This window comes from Setaria viridis, chromosome 7 (assembly GCF_005286985.2).
Source record: "Setaria viridis chromosome 7, Setaria_viridis_v4.0, whole genome shotgun sequence".
NCBI classification, from domain to species: Eukaryota; Viridiplantae; Streptophyta; class Magnoliopsida; order Poales; family Poaceae; genus Setaria; species Setaria viridis.
Window position 1 is genome coordinate 29,353,945 of NC_048269.2, and position 20,043 is coordinate 29,373,987.

Sequence of the window (20,043 nt, forward strand, 5' to 3'; positions counted from 1 at the left end):
CTCTCTAGGCATGGCGTGTTGGCTAAAATTGATCCATCATATTGCGGCGACCCCTGGTTTCATGTCAGCCCAAGGCCCAAGATCCGAGGTTTACCATAGACAACGCAACCTGAGCCCAATTGGCACAGGTAAGGTTCGGGCCACTTTCTCATACAAGGCTAGATCTATCTATCATCACCCTTCACCGACATAATTAGGCCCCAAGTCCATCGGATTTTTCTTTCTCCCAGGCTCCCAGCATCGTCGCGTCGCATAGTATCGCCGCCTGCCCGGTGCCCGCCTCCTCCTCCCCCGATTCGCCCCGCTGCTCGCATCCGCCTCCGCCTCCGCAACCCCGCCGGCAGCCCCGCTCCCTGCTTCGCCTCCGCCTCCCGCCAGCCGTCCCGGTCTACTCTCCTTCGCCACCCACTCGGTCCGCATCTCCTGGACTGCCCGCCCGCGCCGTCGTCGCCGTCTGAGCGCTCCTTCGCCGTGCCGGCTCCCTCAACGTCGAGGGCACGCACGCTCGCTCGCTCGCGCCTCCTCCTAGATCGTTTTTCGGGTAAGCTAGCTCCTCTCCGTTTGCTTGTTCCGCGTCAATTTGGTAGCCACGAGGCTCCCGCTGAGCGCTCCACCGGTTCGGCGGGGTTAGGGTTTCCTGGCGGTTTAGGTCGTGTCTATTTGTCGATGCATAGTGGTTACGATCTGTTGAACTATAACGTACCCTGATTGATTGTGAATTTGTGGGGTTTTATATTTTCAGGTAGAGAAGTGGGCTGATATCCGGTGCTGATTTTGAGTTTTGGTCATGGGTGCTGCTGACGACACGAGAGATGCGGCGTTGGACGAGATGGAGGTGGACGGTGGTGAGCGGCACCGGGACAGGCACAGGAGGGACAGGCACAGGCGGGAGGAGAAGGATCACCATGGCAGTGGCAGAAGGGAGAGGGAGAGGGAGAAGGAGAAGGATGATAGGAGGAAGGAGAAGGATGATGGCAAGCATAGGGATAGGGATAGGGAGAGAGACAAGGATAAGGATAGTAAGCACAGGGACAGGGATAAGGAGCCAGAACGTGATCGTGGTCGCGACCGTGACCGAGCCAAGGATCGGGAGCGGGACCGAGGCAAAGATCGGGATAAGGAACCAGACCGGGAGAGGGATAAGGAAAGGGAACGGAGGGACAGGGACAAGGAGAGAAGCCGCAACAGAGACAAGGATAGGGCGGACAGGGGAGACAGGGAGAGGGAGGATAGGGAGCGCGAGAAGTCAAGGGGGAAGGGTCGCGGAGAAGATGAGGTAGATCTGTCCAAGGGCGATGAGGGGGATCATAAGCAGAGAGTTGATGCTTCAGGGGATGCTGAGCAGCCCGCAACCACTGAGCTCAGAGAGCGCATTGCGAGGTAACTCCTTTATAATGTCTTTTCTGTTCTTCATATGTTTGCAGCTAGCGTGTTGTGCAACTATATATCATCATTTGCCCTGGTTCAGAATAATATATGTAATAGAGCGACTCCATGGAGCTCCTAAGAACATTATCATGGGCATAATCATTCTGCTATGTTAACTGTGTCATGCTAGATCTTATTGATGCATTGGATGTTGATTAACTCAAGCCAGCATTTATGTGAACTTTAGAAACATGATTTGTTTAACTTCTTGCATTCATATGTACAAGACATTCAAAGTTGTGGCAGATGTCCCTTTCCACTCTCCAGCACATTTGATGTGGATATGAAGTGCATTTTGGTTTCAATCAGTCTTGTGTCGATATAATACCTGCACAACCTTTTTATACTGATACCTGCACAAATTGAAGGTTTGTCAAGGTTCCCAGGTTAGAACAATTTGATAAGGACTGACGTACTGAGGGTTGAACTTTGAAGTTCTAATAAAGGAACCTTTACAGCAAAAAACAATGTTAATCTTTTAATAAAGCATAAAATTCATACAAATTCAAGGAAAATTCTAGAGTTTAGGACTTTAGGCACAGAAACCTTTCTGATTCATAGTGGTCTATATGATAATGAACCATGGGCCATTCATTGCAATCCATATATGACATATATTGTTTCTATTTATAGCATTGGATATGCTACCTGCATTCTGATCAACCGCTGCTCCGCAGCACTATTGATGATTGCTAACAAAAATGTTACTAATATAATAATGTGAGTTTCCATGTCAACAGAGTACATATAAATATATCATAATTTGTATGTCTTATTTCTCATCTTCATTTCAGCACAATGGAGCCTGCGAATAATGCCAACATCCTATAGTTATAATGTTTTCTCTTGCTGTCAAATCTTGCTACTAAGCAATGGAGCATGCAAATATTTCTAAATCAGGTTATTTCCTGCAGGGTAAAGGAAGAAAGATTGAAGGACAAAAAAGGAGGAGGAATACTGGATGGTGATGATGGGGCTGCTGAGATACTGTCATGGGTGGGAAAGAGTCGTAAACTTGATGAGAAAAGGCAAGCTGAAAAGGAGAAAGCATTACGTCTTGCACGGGCATTGGAGGAGCAGGTGAGTACTGCCTTTTTTTTTTGGATATACTGTCATGCGTAATGTGTTGTTCTCCAACCTTAGTTTGTTTTGATGCCAGGATAATATATTGGCGGAAAATGGTGAGGATGATGACGAGGAAGAGGAAGATAAACAAGTTGGAGGTAGTGTTATATGCAAATCCTTTATAGCTACAAAGATCTCTTTATTGGAACCACTAATAGTTGGCTAGATGCTTCATTTTTTTTGTTTCATTCATTAGTGTTTTTTTAATGCCGTGATGTAACATGTTTGTTGTTTTCTGTTTTTGGGGAAAGCAGACCACTTATCTGGTGTTAAGGTTCTTCATGGCCTTGATAAGGTATTGGAAGGTGGTGCAGTTGTCATGACTCTCAAAGATCAGAGTATTCTTGCCAATGGGGATATCAATGAAGGTAATGGATCCGCTTTCCTTTTTTTCCCTTTTCTTTTTTACCTATCTGTTCTCAGTCTGCCCATTTTTTCTAACTCAATACAATAATTTGTAGATGCTGATATGCTTGAGAACATTGAGATTGGTGAGCAGAAACAGCGAGATGAAGCTTATAAGTCTTCAAAGAAGAAAGGGACTTATGATGACAAGTAAGTTCACTACGCACATAGCATGGTTGTTGCTGTCTTGTAGATCTTGTTTCCCCTAATTTCCATTGTACTGGCTGTGTGTAGGTTCAGTGAGGATTCATCGTCAAAGAAATCTATACTCTCGCATTATGATGACCCGGTGCAAGATGAGGTAAACATTTTGTTTAGCTTCATTTGCTTGCATTTGCTGAATATTTCTGTAATTGTTTTGTCTTTTAACTTATCAGGGAGTGACGCTTGATGAAGGTGGACGTTTCACTGGTGAAGCAGAAAAGAAGCTAGAAGAGGTAATTTATCTTTTGCCCCATAAACCATGATGTGCAGCCAATGGCATTTCCTGCTCCGCATGGACTAACTGGCTAATTTTTTATGTTGCCAGCTCCGGAAAAGGATTGAAGGTGGTCATGTCCAGAAAAAGACAGAAGATCTTACTTCCACCTCAAAGATGTCAACGGACTATTTTACCCCTGACGAAATGCTTCAGTTTAAAAAACCAAAGAAAAAGAAATCCCTCAGGAAGAAGGGGAAGCTGGACCTGGATGCGCTTGAAGCAGAAGCAATTGCTTCTGGATTGGGGGCAGCTGATCGTGGGTCCAGGAACGATGATAGGAGACAATCTGCAAGGGAGGAAGAGCAGAAGGCTGATGCTGAAAAGAGAAGCAATGCATATGAAGCTGCCATTGCAAAGGCTGAAGAGGCATCGAGAGCATTGCGTCCAGAGAAAATTATGCCTGCTAAACCCGCTGAAGAAGAAGAACTTGTTTTCGGTGATGACTACGAAGATCTCCAGAAATCTCTGGAGCAAGCAAGAAAGTTAGCCCTGAGGAAGGAGGAAGAGGCTGCTGGTCCTCTGGCCGTAGTTGAACTGGCTACTGCAACCAAGGGCCAAGAGGATACAGATGCCACGGAAGGAGATTCACAGCAAAACAAGGTTGTTATCACAGAGATGGAAGAGTTTGTGTGGGGACTACAGTTGAATCAAGGTAACCAGTTGGAACTAATTTCCATGTAAATTTTGGAAATTTGTTATGGAGTTGCATATTGACTACTGCTCTTATCTTTTACCAGAAGCACGCAAGACAGAAGATGATGGTGTGTATATGGACGAAGATGATGATGATATGCCTTCAGATAATCATGTCAAAGATGACACAAATGGGTTGGCAGCAATGGAAGAGGATGCTCATGCAGAAAAACAAGTAAAGGTTGACGAGGAAGAAGTCAAACCTGATGAGGTTATACATGAAGTTGCAGTAGGTAAGGGTTTGGCTGGTGCCTTGAAGATTCTTAAGGAGCGCGGAAGCCTTAATGAGGGCACAGATTGGGGAGGCAGAACTACAGACAAGAAAAAGAGTAAGCTTGTAGGTGTTGAGGATGGACCTAAAGATATTCGCATTGAAAGAATGGATGAATTTGGCCGAGTGGTAAGTACTCACCCACCCTGTTCAGTTCCCACCCTAGGCCTCCGAATAGAAAAAATAGGCAATGTTTACTAAACTGCATTTTGGTTGTTTTTATGATTTTTTGGCAAGAACTGACTAGCCTTCTTTATATAGATTCTTAATACTATCTTGTCTTCATCAACATGATAATTATTGATCACTGGTTTTCCTGCAATTTATTTGATGCCTATGAATAACAGATGTGAAATTGACAATGTTTATCCTGAACTATTGTGTTTTTTCCTCCCTCAGATGACACCTAAGGAGGCATTCCGAGATCTTTCACACAAATTCCATGGCAAGGGTCCAGGAAAAATGAAACAAGAAAAGCGCCAGAAGAAGTATCAGGATGAGATGAAAACCAAGCGGATGAAATCATCTGACACACCTTTAATGGCTGCGGAAAAGATGAGAGAGGCCCAAGCTCGCAACCAAACACCATACCTCATTTTAAGTGGCAATGCAAAAACAAGGTATTCTGATGCTTGCATCACACTTCAACTTCTGTCGTTCTTGTGTTCTAGTTGTTTCTTGATGATACTCAACTGTCTTAATTGTTTTGAATACGCCTTTAACACAAATATTACTCCCGTGATTTGTGTTGTGTAGCACACAATTGTTTCCTCCCTAATTTCTCCTTTTTTTGTTTTTACTCTTGAGCTGTCATTTTGGAAAGGTTCTGTGCTCATTTATGCTGGCTAGTGAGCATCAAGTGCATGCCCATAATTTGGTGTTTAATGCTAGAGCATGCTAGCTTCCAGTGCAATCATGTAGACCATTGAAAAGGTTTTGAGTGATTTAAATTTAAATCTTTGGTCGAACTTAATGGCCATATCTATCAACCTTTTAGTTACCCTCTTGGATTTAGAAATTGAATGCGAGGGGTCCCAAGTTACTCATAAACGGCTTGCGTGAGATTACATGTTACCACTCGAGATACGTGGTAGTTAGTCCCTTTTGTATTGAAGTGGCTAGCTAACTTGGTGTGATTTTGTTTTGAGTAATACCCTCCAAGTTTTCCCAGTGAGGTTGCTAATCTAGTTTCTGTTTGTTGTTTCAGTCAAGCAAGTGACGCCAGTGGCTTTGCTACCGTGGAGAAAGAGCAACCTGGGAGCCTGACGCCCATGCTTGGAGACAAAAAGGTTGGCATGTGATATTCTCTGTTGTATTCTGTAATTTGATTGTATAATAGATGATGGGCAATCTGATCAGAGTTCTGCCGCCGACTGGTTCTTTTGCAGGTCGAACACTTTCTGGGCATCAAACGAAGTGCCAAGCCTGGAGGCTTGCCTCCGCCAGTCCCAAAGAAACCGAAGAACTGAACCTGCAGTGGTCGTAGACTGCGAGTACTACTAGCAATCAGTGGTAGCCTTTTTAGCTCATCTGCTGCTGCAGGCATGGAGCAGATTTTGTTCGAGACACCGACAACAACAGCGCCAGACGCCAACACCACATGACGAAGCTGCGCCCAGGGCTCTGAAAATGTAAGAGACTGTACATTTCATTCCAAGCTGATCGCGCTAATATTCTGACACGTTCGATGGCATTTTGTAATTCAGTGATACGTGCGCATGCTTTGGTCTGCCAAATGCAGATATTGAACCTGAGAGGTGATGGATCTAAATATTGTTCTCGCGGCACACCGTTTTTGCTTGAACAAACTGTAGTTACGATGCTATCGGTGTACTGTTGTGGGAAGCATTTAAGTGTCTGCATTAGGGTTGACAAACTTAGGTAGTGAGCAAGGGGTACCCAAAGACAACTTAAAGTAGAAGCATGTGGCAAGTAGTACTTATCATGATCCTGATTGGTAGATCTGCATGGAGCTGAACTAACCTACCTTCCTGGTGTCCCTACCCTAGCAGTGGCCAGTGGCCTCCAGGAAGGCTCCCAACAAACCAGACCGATGTACCTGCGGCACAAGCACAAGCCGTCTAGACTTTTCCTGTATGATGAAATATCCTATTCCTTTCCGGCAACAAGCACTTACCCTGCTCGCAATTTGGGCACCATTCTGTTTAGTTTTTTAATGTGGGAATCTTTGTTTCACCACAAATCGAGCCAAAGCTTCGTCCTGTACGGGCACAGTGTGTTAACAGCAGCACATGGCGTGGTAAAAATGAGACACGCGAACAGTGGCCGGCGGGGCTAGGTTGGGTTAATGGCGGCGACCGAACGCCGAATCTTTGCCGCTAGATCACCCCTCACCCTCAGGGGGTTTGATTGAGATCCTTTTCTTTCTCGTCTCTACAGTGCAGGCATTATAATACGCCGTCTCGGTTGTCGTTGGAGATCTAGCGCGGATCTGAGGGGAGGGAGAAGAAAGGAGACGGAGCAAGCACACCCCCTATAATTAATTAGTAAAGCTTGATAGCGGCCGGCCGGCCGGCGCAAAAGGTGTCCATGAGTGCCATCTTAACGGTTTCGGTTGCTTGGGAAAGCGTCATCTGCACGTAGATAATGTATTATAGCGAGGAGCCTACAGTAACCGGCATTATTAAAGGCGATGGGATGAGATGAGATGAGGCGACGACGCATCAGCCTGCTTGGCGTCGTGCTGGGGCTGGCCCGTCCCCTCATGTGGATGCGATGCGGTGGCGAGCAACAGCAGGATGCGTTGCTGCAATGCGGTTGTTGCAGTTGCTGCTAGGCCGCCGAGACGAAGAAGGCGACAGACGAGAGAGAGAGAGAGCGAGCGAGAAGGGGAGGAGGAAAAGGCGACGGGGATGACGGGCCCCGCTCCCCTCTCTCGTCTCCTACGCCTACGGAGCGCATGGGGCCGTGAATAATTAAGCGCGACCTGCCACTGGCAAGGCTCACATGGGCGGGATTATTAACGTGGATCGGCCACCACACAGCACCACCGCTCCCTTCGCCACCGCCACCCCCGCGCGCACCTACACGAGTTAAGGCCACGCGCCACCACCACCTGGCCCGGCCGCCCGTCTCCACTCCTTCCGTTTCCTCGCTTCGCCGCCTGGACTCGCTGCCGCTTCAATTCACTTGTCCGCTCCGTCTCGTGCGCGAGAGGCAAACGCCGCTGTGCCGTTGATTTACCACGTGTGCCCCGGCGAAACGTTTCTACTAGTTTTCAGTCCCTTTTGCTCGCTGACAACTGGGCTATCTCATATTCTCATGTGAAAACTGATGACTCGTGCTTCGGATCCATCCAAAACCTGTGCGTAACGCGTCAATAGTCACGCTGGTACTGCCCTGTCTGCCAATTTATCTAGATGGAATCTCGGAGACAGCATCGGCCGGCCTGTGGAAGAGAGGGCTCCGCGCGCGAGCGGAGAGGTACCGGGCACGAGCAGTGGTCACTGCTAGACGAGCAGTAGCTTGATGAGGAGGGCGGCATCTGCAGCCGATCTGCTCGTGTGTTCTTCCAACGGAGCACTGTACCCGTACCGCCTCACCAAGTCACCATTCCCTCCTCCTCGAGAAACCGTCGAGCAGTAGTAGTAGTAGTCGAGCATCCGTATGCATGTGTAGTAGTATACTTCTCCTCGAGAAACAGGCCAAACCCCCCAAAAAGACGGGGAGGGAGGGCCCCCCGCGCGCAACGGAAGGAAAGGGGGAGGCAGCTGCGCTGGGTTGGGTTGGTGGGTGGATCTACCTCACTCACCTATCGAGAGAGAGAGAAGGGTGTGGAGGAGGGGCCCGTCCCATCACCGGCCGGCGCTGTCACCGCCAGCACCACCAGCACCTCCACCACCCCATCAAGACAAGCCGCCCCGCGCAGCGCATGCACGCATGTGAGCATCATGTGATGGAACAATTCCATTCCATTTGGACGCACCCTTGCTCTTTTCCACTTGTGGTATCCGCCCTCCCTCCCTCCCTCCCTCGCTCCTCGGCCACGGCGCGGCGGCCACTCTGCAGGCGCCGCCCGCACACCGCCACGCCACTAATTAATTAGCTCACGCCGGCCGAGCACTCGCGCACGTACACCCATCTGCGCATGGACTGCTTGCTGCTCCGCTTGCGGCAAAGCAAAAGGGATTAGGGATGGCTGATTCAGATCCGAAGACTTAATGATCGATTAGCCGGTTAAGCAAGCAGCGCCCGGGAGTTATGGCAGGCGTCTGCGAGACGGAAAAGTTAGGTACTGCTGGCCGGGGAGTGGTACTGGTACTCTACACGTATTTTCTGCATCCTCAGCGGGGAGCCGGGGGAACGCCCGGCGGTACCAGTACTGGAAATGGAGTACACAAAGGTTTCAACGCCATCGCTTTATTAGTTAGCGAGCCGTGCCAGGAGGGGGGCCTTAAATCTCCATTATGGCACGTCACATGGCGCTGGTAGTGCACCACCCCCTTCCTTCCTCTACCACCACGGCACCACCACCACCATGCGTATCATCTCCTCCATATGGACGGTGTGTAGTGGTGCCGGGCTGGTATTCGCGTAGCTGGCTGGCTTTGCTCTAGATGTGAGACGTGATTGGGAAATGAGAAGGTTAAGCAGCAGCCCCGGCCTCTGCGTCGTACTGCGACAGATGCGTCCCGATGAAGCAAGTCTCTTGTCCATCTATCCTCACTCGATGTGGCGAAGCAAGCTGATTCAGCAGCTAGGCTGTATAGGCTGGGTTGAGCCCCAACCGGGCCGTAAAGCCACGCCTGGCTTTCCCTGAACATGCCCACACACCCACACATGCACGCTGTGTGACGCGCGCAGGCGGTGGAATGGAATGGAATGGAACGGCAGCAGGAGGAGGTGCCTAGGCTAGCTGGGGCCCCGGGCGGCGGCCGCCAGTTGCGCGCTCCGGCCTCCCATTCGCGGCAACCAGATCTGCGCATTTCCACGCAACAGTGCACTGTGCTAGCTTAGCTGTGTACTCCACCCGCGTCGCGCGTGGGCCACCTCCATCCATCGCCGGGCGGCCTCTCCTGCCCCGGCCGGCCGCCGGTCGCTGCCACTGGCAGATCCATCGGAGGATGGCGAGGGCTTTTCGGCCGGTCGGTCGCGCCCGATCGCCCCCATAATTTCGACGCGATGGTTCGGGGCGGGGCGGGGCGGGGCGGGGTTCGTGTCCTGTGCCCTCTCGCGCGCACCCGCACGGCCTACCTCTCGCAGGGTCGGTGGGCGTCTGGGCGACGGGTTCGTTTCGTTTCCAAGCGACGAGACAGGTCGCGGTCGCGGCCGATGCATCCTTGATAGTGTGCCCACAGAACGTCCGTTTCATTCCGGCCGTGCCGTGCAATAAAATCCTCTGCCCCCTCCCCTTTCCACGAAAAACGTGGTTAACAGCGATCGAGTGCACAGTGCGACGAGCGCGACGGAGATGTCACGAAACGAACAAAGCCCACGCTGTTGACGTGAGCGATCCGGGGGGCGTACGCATACGGATGGATGTAACAGACGACGGGGGCTCCAACTCGATCCCCTTCCCCTTTTTCTCCTCCTCTGCCCTCGTGCCACTGCCACCACGCACGCAGCCACTCGTTCCCTCCCCTGCCTGGCTGCCTGACATCATCGAAGCGCACTAGTCGCCGCCTAGCCCACCAGAAAAAAGTCCAGAATACCCGGAGGGTCAAACGCTGCCGCCTGGCTGGCCGGCCGGCGGCCGCTGTAACTTTCTCTTCCAGCCAGGGGCCAGCCCGGCCGGCCGGGGGGGTCAAGCGCTCAAATCAAACGTGGCCGTTTCATTAAACTACTCCTACTCCAAGATTTTTACTGCTCCGCGAACAGTCGCCGCCGGCCACTTGCGACACCCTATCACATCGCCCGGCGACTGCTCCTCCTTTGACCAACGCGCGGGATTATGAAGCATTTGTAACGAGTGGGATTGGATTAGGGACGACGTGTAAGCAAACCACTTTCCCGTTTACCGGGGCGGTAACTTTACCGTCTTGACAAGACAGCAGTCCTTATCCGCAGCGGACAGCCTGGCACCTGATTGGATATGAGTGGCATGGGTGGGAGTAAAGCAGAGTAAAATATGCACAGTGTGTCAGTGTCGAGGACCCAAGTGCATTTGCAAAAAAAAAAAGAAATATATTTTTGCTTTATAATACCACAGCCTGCTACTCTATAACTCTCTCCGGTCAAATCACCTTTGATTACGGAGTATGCGTCCCGCATTATTATTGAAAAGATAATGTCAATAATGCTGCCATGCTAGGGGAAGGGGAAAAAACACACGCACAGAGGGAGGGAGAGGTCGATGGGGGCGATGCGTTGTCGCTTTTCATTTCTGTCGCGTTTAAACGTGGGGTAAATGGTCGTGCATGGCCTACACGCCTTGGCTTTCGGTCGTCACCACTTTGGAGATTCTTTTCCGCCGCCCCCCCACCCCCTGCCCTCCCACTCCCACCACCACGCCCTGAATCCGAGAGAGACCAGAGGCAAGTACACTGTGAAAAAAACATTCCATTATAACAACAGAAAAAAGGGGGTGGAGATGGCAAGCCAAGTACAAGCTCTGCGATGTGTTCAGCTGCTGGATCTATCCATGTACGTGCGCGCCAGTGCATCTGTTCATTTAAGATTCTCCCATTTTCTCTCATCACAGAATATATACATTTTTGTTTTCGATTACCAAAAATCAGAGAGAGAGAGAAACAGTCGTTGCAAATGCTCATGCCTGACCCTTAGAGCCAGCCAGTAGACGCCGTCCAGGTCCAACCAACGGGTTAGAATTTTTATTCACCTCAAAATGCGAGGCAGGAGGCGTCCAATGGGATGGTGACAATTTTTTAAGCCACTACTGGCTGATTTCGAGATAACAGTGGGATTAAGCATGGTAGCCGAGGTAACAGTAAAAGCGTAAAAAAGGTTAAAGGTAACTCGGGAGCCATTTGGCACTTGAACACCACCTCCCCCCCCGGCCGGGGTTAAGCACATGGGCAGCATATATATACGCCTTCCCCCCCACCGCTCCAGCCTCGCCCCCCATGCCCTCCCCGTCTCACTGACGGTGGCCCCCACCGCCCGACGCCCGCCCGGCCCCGCTCGTCGGCGACCCCCGCCCTCCCCCCTCCCTCCACCGCACCGGCGAGGAGATCCGGCCGACTCCGGTGAGCCCTCTCGCCGCCCGGCCGCGGCGCCCGCCGAGCGTGCAGCGGCCACATTTTTGTTTTTTTGTTCTTCTTTGGGCGCGGTGACGCGGAGTGTAACCGCTTTCTTCGTGGCCCGTGCCTCGCAGGTTCGCTTGGAGGCCGTCGAGCCGCGCGGGCTGGGCGCCGGGATGGAGGCGGCCGGCGCGCGCCGGTGGCCCGGATCTCGTCGGCGGCTCGTCTCGGCGAGGTGAGGGGAGGAGGCGGCTCAATTCTCTCGTGTCCAGCTCTTGCGTTTTCCGTTGCAAAGCGGGATGCTCTTTTTCTACCATTTTTCTTCCTTTGCTCGTTTCGGTTTCAGAGTGTGCGCAAACCGTAGTCGTGAAATGCCAAACAAACTTTGCTTTTGCTACTGACTCAGTTCCTTCTGGTGGCGGAAATGGCGGTGAATTGGTTGGGGAAAGGTGTTTGTTTCATTTCTTCTTTGGGAGGCTGGAGTGGGTTGGAGCCCGAGAGACTCTGATTTTTAGCGCATTTTGTTGTACGAGTGGCCACCAGGTACACTTTGATTTCTGCTTGTTGACGAACCGATTTGCAGTGAGAAGAGGCCGCTATTTTAGCCGGCATCTGGGAAATCTTGGCTAGTCTCCCCTGTGTTCGTATAGTGAGGGCGTTCTGTCTTGCGTCTGGAACAATAATGACCAAAGGGATCAGAGGGGGGAACAGCTATATTTTTTTTATTTCCTCCAGTCTAGTGACAACAGATAATGCAAATGTGCCTAGTAAATGCCTCGCTGTGTTTCTCTCGTGAAACTTGTTTAGGACTGAATTTACATTATCTTTGTTGAACAAGGAATCAACCGAGTTAGAAACGCATTGAATATTTCTTTTGTTGCGGCTGTGGTTTTGTTAAAAATGTAGCTTAGTGATTGAAACGAGTCATCAAGTGCTTGTTATTGTGTGATTTATTGGTTGAATGATGCGATCTTTTGGCTGCCTGAGTTAGGAGGCTACGGTGCAATAATATTCTTGCTGGTACTGGTATCAACAACCAAAGAAGAGTATCTGAGTTAGACCTCAGAAAGTTTTTATGGGAGATAGTATCTTCTGAGATTAGTAGTGCTGTAGCCTATAATTTTATTTGATTCATGATACCACAAAGTCTGATATAAGCTATGAAGATTTTCTTATCAAGAGGTCAACTATGAAGATGAATATTTTGATGTGGTCTTGTATATGCCATAGAAGTATCTATTATATACTCTGTTTTTGATCCAGAGTATATGTGACGCTTATCGAGAATGCTGTTCATTTTCTGATAGTTTGTCTCTTGTCTTTTCCAGAGGGGGCCTGTGAACTTAGCGACTTTGGTGTCATCAATTTTGAGCAATATATCAGAGAAAGAATGGAAGATTTACAAGATTGCAACTCGAAAAGCCTGGTTGCCCTTCCAGGCTCTTTGGTTCTGCATCTGTTTAGGCTGTTTGGTCAGCAGGATCAGAGTTCATGGCAGAAGTACATACTAGCTTACTTTCTGTTGGTCAGGAATGAATACTTCTCTGGGGAGTCAAAGGGACACTCAGATGAGTTCTGTGATATTTCAGAATTAGATGTTTTTCCATATGCTACAGATTTGGGCAGTGAAGAACTTGAACTTAAGAAGCAGAAACCTATCCTGAAGGTTCAGTCGGGAGGTGATTCAAGTAGCAGTAGATCAAATGATTGCTACTTTCCAGGCCTTCATGATGACCTGTCTCAAGACTGCCTTGCTTGGTCAAGCAGATCAGATTACCCTTCCCTTTCTTGTCTGAATAAAAGATTCAATTTGTTGATCAACAGTGGATATCTGTACAAACTGCGAAGGAAATATGGCATTGTTGAGCATTGGGTGTATCTCGCTTGTAGCTTGATGCCCTGGGAAGCATTCGATCCCTCGCGAAAGCGGTGGATGAGGCTCCCGAGAATGCCATGCGACGAGTGCTTCTCCTGTGCAGACAAGGAATCGCTTGCCGTCGGGACACAGCTGCTTGTCTTTGGCCGTGAGTATACTGGCCTTGCTATTTGGATGTACAACTTACTGACTCGCAGTTGGTCCCGATGCACTCCAATGAATCTGCCCCGCTGTCTTTTTGCCTCGGGAAGCTCAGGTGAGATTGCTATTGTTGCTGGTGGGTGTGATAAGAATGGACAGGTGTTGAGATCTGCTGAGTTGTACAACTCGGAGATTGGCCACTGGGAGACTATCCCAGACATGAACTTGGCCAGGAGGCTCTCTTCAGGTTTCTTCATGGATGGCAAGTTCTATGTCATCGGGGGCGTATCAAGTCAGAGGGATTCATTGACTTGTGGAGAGGAATACAACCTTGAAACAAGGACCTGGAGGAGAATACTTGATATGTACCCTGGTGGAACCAGTGCTTCTCAGTCACCTCCTCTTGTTGCTGTTGTAAATAACCAGCTCTATGCCGCTGACCAGTCAACAAATGTGGTCAAAAAGTATGACAAGGCAAATAACACCTGGAACATACTGAAGCCATTGCCTGTTAGAGCTGACTCATCCAATGGTTGGGGCCTGGCTTTCAAGGCTTGCGGCGACAGATTGCTGGTAATTGGCGGCCACAGAGGACCTCGTGGTGAGGTAATATTGCTGCATTCCTGGTGCCCCGAAGGTGGGGAAGATGGTGCTGACTGGGAGGTGCTCTCGGTGAAGGAGCGTGCTGGCGTCTTCGTTTACAACTGTGCAATAATGGGGTGCTGAGTTACCTTCGCTTCAGTACATGCCGCTGGTTTAGCAAGCCAACTGTTTCTTGCTGCCCTTTAGCTACCCTTTATAACGACTTGTAATTCAGAAATGACACACCCCCTTTTCGCAGAGCTCTCGATTGATTGAATGTTTGGTAGAGAGCCTAGAGCATTCAGTTCAGTTTACCTGGAACAACTTCTTTTTTCTGTTAAACTCGTTCAGAATTCTTTGTTCTTGTCCAGTATGAATTTTATGCAGTATTCGTTATTCATCATCCTTGTTGCGAAGTTTCCTGTCTATTGCCCTGAGATAAAATCTCAGACCTCGATTTTCAATGTACCGTACTTCCGTACCTATGTTCAGATATCTTGCAGTCTGCTCAGACATTTCTGGATGCCAGTCAGAACCTTGCTGTATCTTACTTTCAGATTATTCTGCACTGCCTAATGTCCATCCAGTATCATTGTGAGTGGTATGCCCAATATTTTCAGTGAAAGAGTTTGACCGGTGTTCCCCGGAATAAGAATAAATAAAGAGTCTGTCAACTTCGTTTACTTTGGTGACTCGTCAGTTCAGATTGTCAGCTTCGTTTACTTCGCTGATGGTTTTGCCCCCCACCGCAAACAAAGAACATCCTCCTGAGTGGCTGGCAGCAGTTGTCACTTGCTAGCGACAGACGTTGAATTGAACTGAAACTCTGCTAAAAGAACACGCTGATGTGAATGCTAATATTTGATCTCTGAACAATGCATCGGGTCAATCCCACTTTAAAACGGTTTGAAGGAGCATCGCATCGATTCCGACAGCATGTATCTTTGACATGTTCATGCCGGGCAAATTTGTAGCGTTCTTGGCGATTAATGACGACGGCGACGCGTTTCTCGTCACAAATCTCGTCCTATTGCTGTCCATGCTGTACACGGAAATCGGCCTTTGATCGGTTCTTCGCTTCTCAACTGCCTGTAAGCATCCGTGCAAAAACTCGGAGCCAGGCCACTTGACCGTGCCTGTACTGGTGAGATGAGCGACATTTGGACATCTTCTTTCCTATTGACATCAGCATGATGTACCATGAGCGTCAGAGGTACATCTTCAGACCTAGAATCTACTTCTTATTTTTTTAACTTAGATTAGAGATGTTGATCAGCGTTCAACTAATTATCTTTTTTTTAAAAAAAAAATATTCCATATAGGGCGAACGCATCCAGGCCATAACAATTAAAGTTGCAGCATTCCAACATGGTAGTCCCAGAATGCGAATGGCGCAAAGCTTATCATCTTCGTTTCGAAATATTTACAGCATACAAAGAAGCAATAAGCTGCCGATGAGATCTTTCCTCATAACAAATCAAACAAGAAACTCATCAAAAATTGCATGTAACCTGACCCTTCTATCACAATTCACACAATATACAAACTGAGGGAGAGAAAAAAAGGACGCTTCTGACGTTCAGAATTTCACATGGATGACTGCGTGGGCGTTTCTGACGATGAGAATGGTTCTGTAGTGGTGAACGTTGTGGGTGCAGTCGTCGCGGGAGAGCGTGTCTCGCTTGATCTTTGCCCCTTGTTGCTGACCTTGAGATCCGCAAAGTCGGTGATCATGGCGGGCCTAGTGATCTTGTCTACGTTGATTCTCTTCTCCCCTGTGAGCATCCGGACGACATTGGTCATGTTGGGACGACGCGCCATCGCGTCCTGTGTGCATAGCAGGCCTATCTTCATGAAACGGCATGCCTCCTCGACATCCAGGTCATCACCGACGTCGATATCGATGATCTCTTCCAAACGTTCTTCCTCATAGAGGCCCCATGTCTGAAAGAGCAGCAGCATGCTTGTCAAGTTCAGTGGTATTTATTGCATCGTTGCCAAATTTGCTACTTGTAGGTTACTTTCTCAGATATGTGGCAAGAAGTGCTTACCCTCTCAAGAAGAAATTGATCTTCGGAAGGTAATCTTGTATTGGTGTTGCATCTGCCACTAACAATTTCTAAAAGAAGAACTCCATAACTATAGATGTCGGACTTCTTTGTCACTTGACCTCGGATTGCATATTCAGGAGCCAAGTACCCTCTAAACATAAATGGAATTAGAAGTAAGAACTACAGAAAATTATGGGAAAGAAGCTTCATAACGAGTATTTAGGGGTATGCTTACAATGTGCCTGCAACTCGGGTGCTCACATGAGTTGCATTGGGTGGTAGGAGCCTCGCCAACCCAAAATCAGAAATTTTTGGGGTGAGATCCTTGTCAAGAAGAATGTTGCTCGCCTTTATGTCCCGGTGGATAATGGGAGGCCGGATTTCCTCATGGAGAAATGCAAGTCCACGGGCGACACCCACAGCAATTTTGACACGTGCCCGCCAGTTGAACCGAATGTTACTATATCTGGTTCCTGCAACGGCGTAGCCATAACATTTTTAAGTATGAAACTTATGAAGACATTGACGATGGGAGCAGTTGTTAGCAGAACGATGTGTCACCTAGCAATGTCTGTGAAAGGCTGTTGTTCTCAAGGTAATTGTAAATAAGGATTCTGTGAGAGCCTTCCGCGCAGCAACCGATAAGAGTGACGAGGTTTTCATGCTTAATGTCAGATATTGCTGTAAGTTCAGTCAAAAACTCCCGGATGCCTTGCCTTGAAGTAGCAGATAGAACTTTCACTGCAACTACTGTCTCATCTTTAAGCACTCCCTGATCAACCAAAATTGAAACGTAAGCCAAGGATTCTCATACTGTCTGCACAAGACACCTGATGAGATGCTGAAAATGCTGTGCATATTTACCCTGAAGACGGAACCAAAACCACCCTCGCCGATCTTATTTGCTCCACTGAAATCTTGTGTAGCCTTTCTCAACTCACTGTAAGAAAAGACTTTCACGCTATGTACATCTGGAACAACAAAGCAAGCACATGTAAGAATGGAAAATTGCATGAATGTCAAATGCATGTAGCAGTGACGATAAGGCAAAAATTGCTCACCACCATCGCCTTGAACGGCTTGTTCAGCTTTCTTTCCAAAGCAGCAACCCATCTTTACCAATTCGGTTGCAGATGTGCCCACAGAAAAAAGCAGGAAACCTAGAAGCAGTTTCTGAAACAGAACAAAGATATGTTGACCATTAGCAAAGAGTTCAATAGATCAATTGGGATTTGTAAATCAACCTAGCTGGTATCGCCAGTTAGCCGTTGGACTCACATGGCAATTATATTGTAAACAACAATTTGCGTGTTTAGAGCTGACAATTGGTCACTTGAGAGGAAAGCGCTAACAATGTGGAAACACATTGATGCCACGTTTTCTAGCTACCTAACCATTTACCGTATTTAAATTCAATCAGGTTAGTACTGTAAAGATAGGGAGACATCAAAATGTGAAACCACCAAACTAAGATATTTCAGGCTTCAGCTGCACGGAAGCTTTAGCCAAGTCAAGGAAGAAGTCAGCCCCCAATTTGAAGAAACGAAACAATGAGTGTCACTATTACTCGCGAGTCGCGACCCTATCCTTCCGAAAGGAACCAGCACCTAACGCGGCCGTCGGGCCAATCGTCTCCACCGGAGTGTGGAAATTAGCAAGTCAGATGGCGATTACTAGTTGCCGGTAATAACCATCTGACGCCGACAGAATGGATGTAAATTGCACCCTGTTCCACGGTGATTATTTTTTTGTTCCAGGAAAAAGAGGATGCCTGAATGTTTGAAGACGCCACGGAACTAAGCTGATGACTTGCTGGTCGTCGATGCACCAAATTGGGGTGGTTTCTATGTAGCAAATCGCATTTGTACTTTTGTAGCAAGAGGAACTAACACACACGGCACATGAAGCAACGCCAAAACCGAGATTAAGGCGATTTTGAGGACCAATTCAGAACTGGATTCAGAGGAGGACGAGAATTCACTCTGAGAGACAGCAAATCCAAGCAAAGAACTGATGAAACGGTGATGCGAGGGTGATTTGCTAGTTGGACTTTGCAGAGGCGATCTCATGGACCTCTACGTGACAATATTCAGAGATGCAATGGAGAATTAAACGACACAAGTACAAAATGGAACACGAAATCCCTCCAAAACCCCCCCAAATAGCCGCCGGTTTCCACGCAATCAAGCGCCCCGAGTGAAGCCAAACCACCCACCCGAGAAGAAACCCCCGGATGCCCAGCACCACCAATTCAGAGACAAAAGCCGCAAGAATCACCTGCTGGTAGCAGCGGAGGCGGAGCGCAGGTCCCCGACCGGTACGGCGCGCGCGCAACCAATTCAGCGAGACGCCCTCAGGTGGGGGTAACCGGAGAGGGAGGGAGGGAGGGAGGGAGGTAGCGGATTAGGGGCGCTCGGCCGGACTGCACGAACAGGAGGCGGCGCTGGTTGGCGCAGTTAAATGAGGGGGGAAGCGAAACGTGCGGGGTAGGCGGGGAGGAAGGCGAAGGCGGCGAGAAGGCGCCGGGCGATTGCGCTTGCGCGAGCCTTTGACTTTTCTCCGCCCCCGCTTCCTCCTCCTGCTCCTCCTCACCTGTGAACCCAAGCAGCAGCAGCGACTCCGCCGCGGAAGTCTTCGTCCCCACCTCGTCCTCTTCCCGATTTCTTTTTCTGCTCGGTTTGGCGGTTGCGGCTTATACAAATAGATAATGAATTTAAATGGCGGGTGGGCGAGGGAGCTCGGTTTTTTTAAAAAATGGCCGGGTTGGGGGCCCCGTGCGTGGTGGCGACGTCTTTTTACCCGCGTGCACGCCATGCATGGCCCCCATGGCCGCAGCGACGCCAGCCAACGCGGGTAGCTGCCAGACCCGGCCCGGCGGTCATCATCGGCCGCGCCTCCACGTCCGCACCCCCGTCGCGTCGGCCCCAGGTCGGTGGCGCGCGAGAACGACGGGAGCTCGTCGCCGGCACTGTTTGCCGAGTACGACGGCGCAGCTTGACCCACCTGAGCAATGCGGACGTGGACACGTGGTGCGGGAGGCGACCCTGGCTGGTCAACGCTAGCTGCTAATGAGCGGTTAAAAACGTCTGCGTGGCGTCTCTGGCTTCCTTCCTGTTGAATATCTGCGGCGCGAAAAAAAATCAGCAGCAGCTAGCGTTGCGTTGGACGCCGGCGAAGGACGAGAGGGTGATTTGTGGGTTACGTGCGGCGTCTGACCAGGGGGCTTGAAAAACATTGCCACTTTATTCATGCTCACACTCTGATTGTCCTTGTTGGATGGGACATGGGAAAGTCATCCGGCAGATCTTCCACGCCGGTACGAAGAACGGTTTTACCACGGAACCAACCTACACGCGACAGGACGCGTGCATCATCGCCCCTTGCGCTGTGGGGAGGTTTGTGGCAGTGGTCGCGGGTTTTTACCACACATCCAGCACTGTGGGGAGCAACGCAGGTATGTTACTCATCGGCACTGCTACATTGACTTACTGCTGGTATCTAGCTATGATGACCATGGCTCATCGGCACTACTATATATTTTTTTTTCTTTTTGCGAGAAACAGTAGTACTGAACTTTAATCCCCACTCGTTCTCCAGTCATGCATGCATGAGATCTTGTTTAAACCAAGTCGCCGAGGGGCAGTATAAAGCTATGCCAAGTGGCATGAGATCTCGTACGTGTGGCTAAATTTGTTTACTCATCTGTAGCTTTCTCGTTGATTACCTCTGCGGGGCACTGCCGAAAATACTGCAGCTCATAGTTAGGCTAACTGCCAATCATCATGGAGACCATCTCTGCGTAGTCTAACATACACATGTTTTATTTGGAG

General features: G+C 49.3%; 3 protein-coding genes across 6 annotated transcripts; 2 read left to right on the top strand and 1 right to left on the bottom strand.

The window, feature by feature from the left end:
- Positions 1 to 245: 245 nt before the first annotated feature.
- LOC117864152 (SART-1 family protein DOT2) lies at positions 246 to 6,190 on the top strand. Of its 2 annotated transcripts, XR_004642352.2 has the most exons (14): positions 246 to 541; positions 743 to 1,380; positions 2,343 to 2,508; positions 2,588 to 2,651; positions 2,808 to 2,921; positions 3,015 to 3,108; positions 3,193 to 3,259; positions 3,336 to 3,395; positions 3,488 to 4,091; positions 4,177 to 4,532; positions 4,803 to 5,023; positions 5,611 to 5,692; positions 5,792 to 6,034; positions 6,110 to 6,190. XR_004642352.2 is itself a non-coding variant. In XM_034748164.2 (13 exons), exons 2-13 carry the CDS (start codon positions 788 to 790, stop codon positions 5,870 to 5,872), a joined length of 2,502 nt encoding a protein of 833 aa, XP_034604055.1. In that variant the 5' UTR covers positions 246 to 541; positions 743 to 787; the 3' UTR covers positions 5,873 to 6,190. The 2 variants fall into 2 exon arrangements, 1 of the variants encoding a protein (XP_034604055.1); XM_034748164.2 differs by having other exon boundaries at positions 5,792 to 6,190.
- A 5,513-nt stretch (positions 6,191 to 11,703) lies between these two features.
- On the top strand, positions 11,704 to 14,565 carry LOC117864153 (F-box/kelch-repeat protein At5g60570). Of its 2 annotated transcripts, none has more exons than XM_034748165.2 (2): positions 11,704 to 11,798; positions 12,892 to 14,565. In XM_034748165.2, the coding sequence occupies exon 2, from the start codon at positions 12,954 to 12,956 to the stop codon at positions 14,304 to 14,306; it is 1,353 nt and encodes a 450-aa protein (XP_034604056.1). In that variant the 5' UTR covers positions 11,704 to 11,798; positions 12,892 to 12,953; the 3' UTR covers positions 14,307 to 14,565. The 2 variants fall into 2 exon arrangements, with proteins under 2 accessions (XP_034604056.1, XP_034604058.1); XM_034748167.2 differs by lacking the exon at positions 11,704 to 11,798 and adding an exon at positions 11,807 to 12,106.
- A 986-nt stretch (positions 14,566 to 15,551) lies between these two features.
- On the bottom strand, positions 15,552 to 18,880 carry LOC117864154 (cold-responsive protein kinase 1). 2 transcript variants are annotated; one of them, XM_034748169.2, is made up of 7 exons: positions 18,806 to 18,880; positions 17,275 to 17,386; positions 17,078 to 17,184; positions 16,775 to 16,985; positions 16,449 to 16,686; positions 16,214 to 16,364; positions 15,552 to 16,106 (listed from the first exon to the last, which is right to left on the bottom strand). In XM_034748169.2, exons 2-7 carry the CDS (start codon positions 17,324 to 17,326, stop codon positions 15,750 to 15,752), a joined length of 1,116 nt encoding a protein of 371 aa, XP_034604060.1. In that variant the 5' UTR covers positions 17,327 to 17,386; positions 18,806 to 18,880; the 3' UTR covers positions 15,552 to 15,749. The 2 variants fall into 2 exon arrangements, with proteins under 2 accessions (XP_034604060.1, XP_034604059.1); XM_034748168.2 differs by lacking the exon at positions 18,806 to 18,880 and adding an exon at positions 18,491 to 18,788.
- Between the last annotated feature and the right edge of the window lie 1,163 nt (positions 18,881 to 20,043).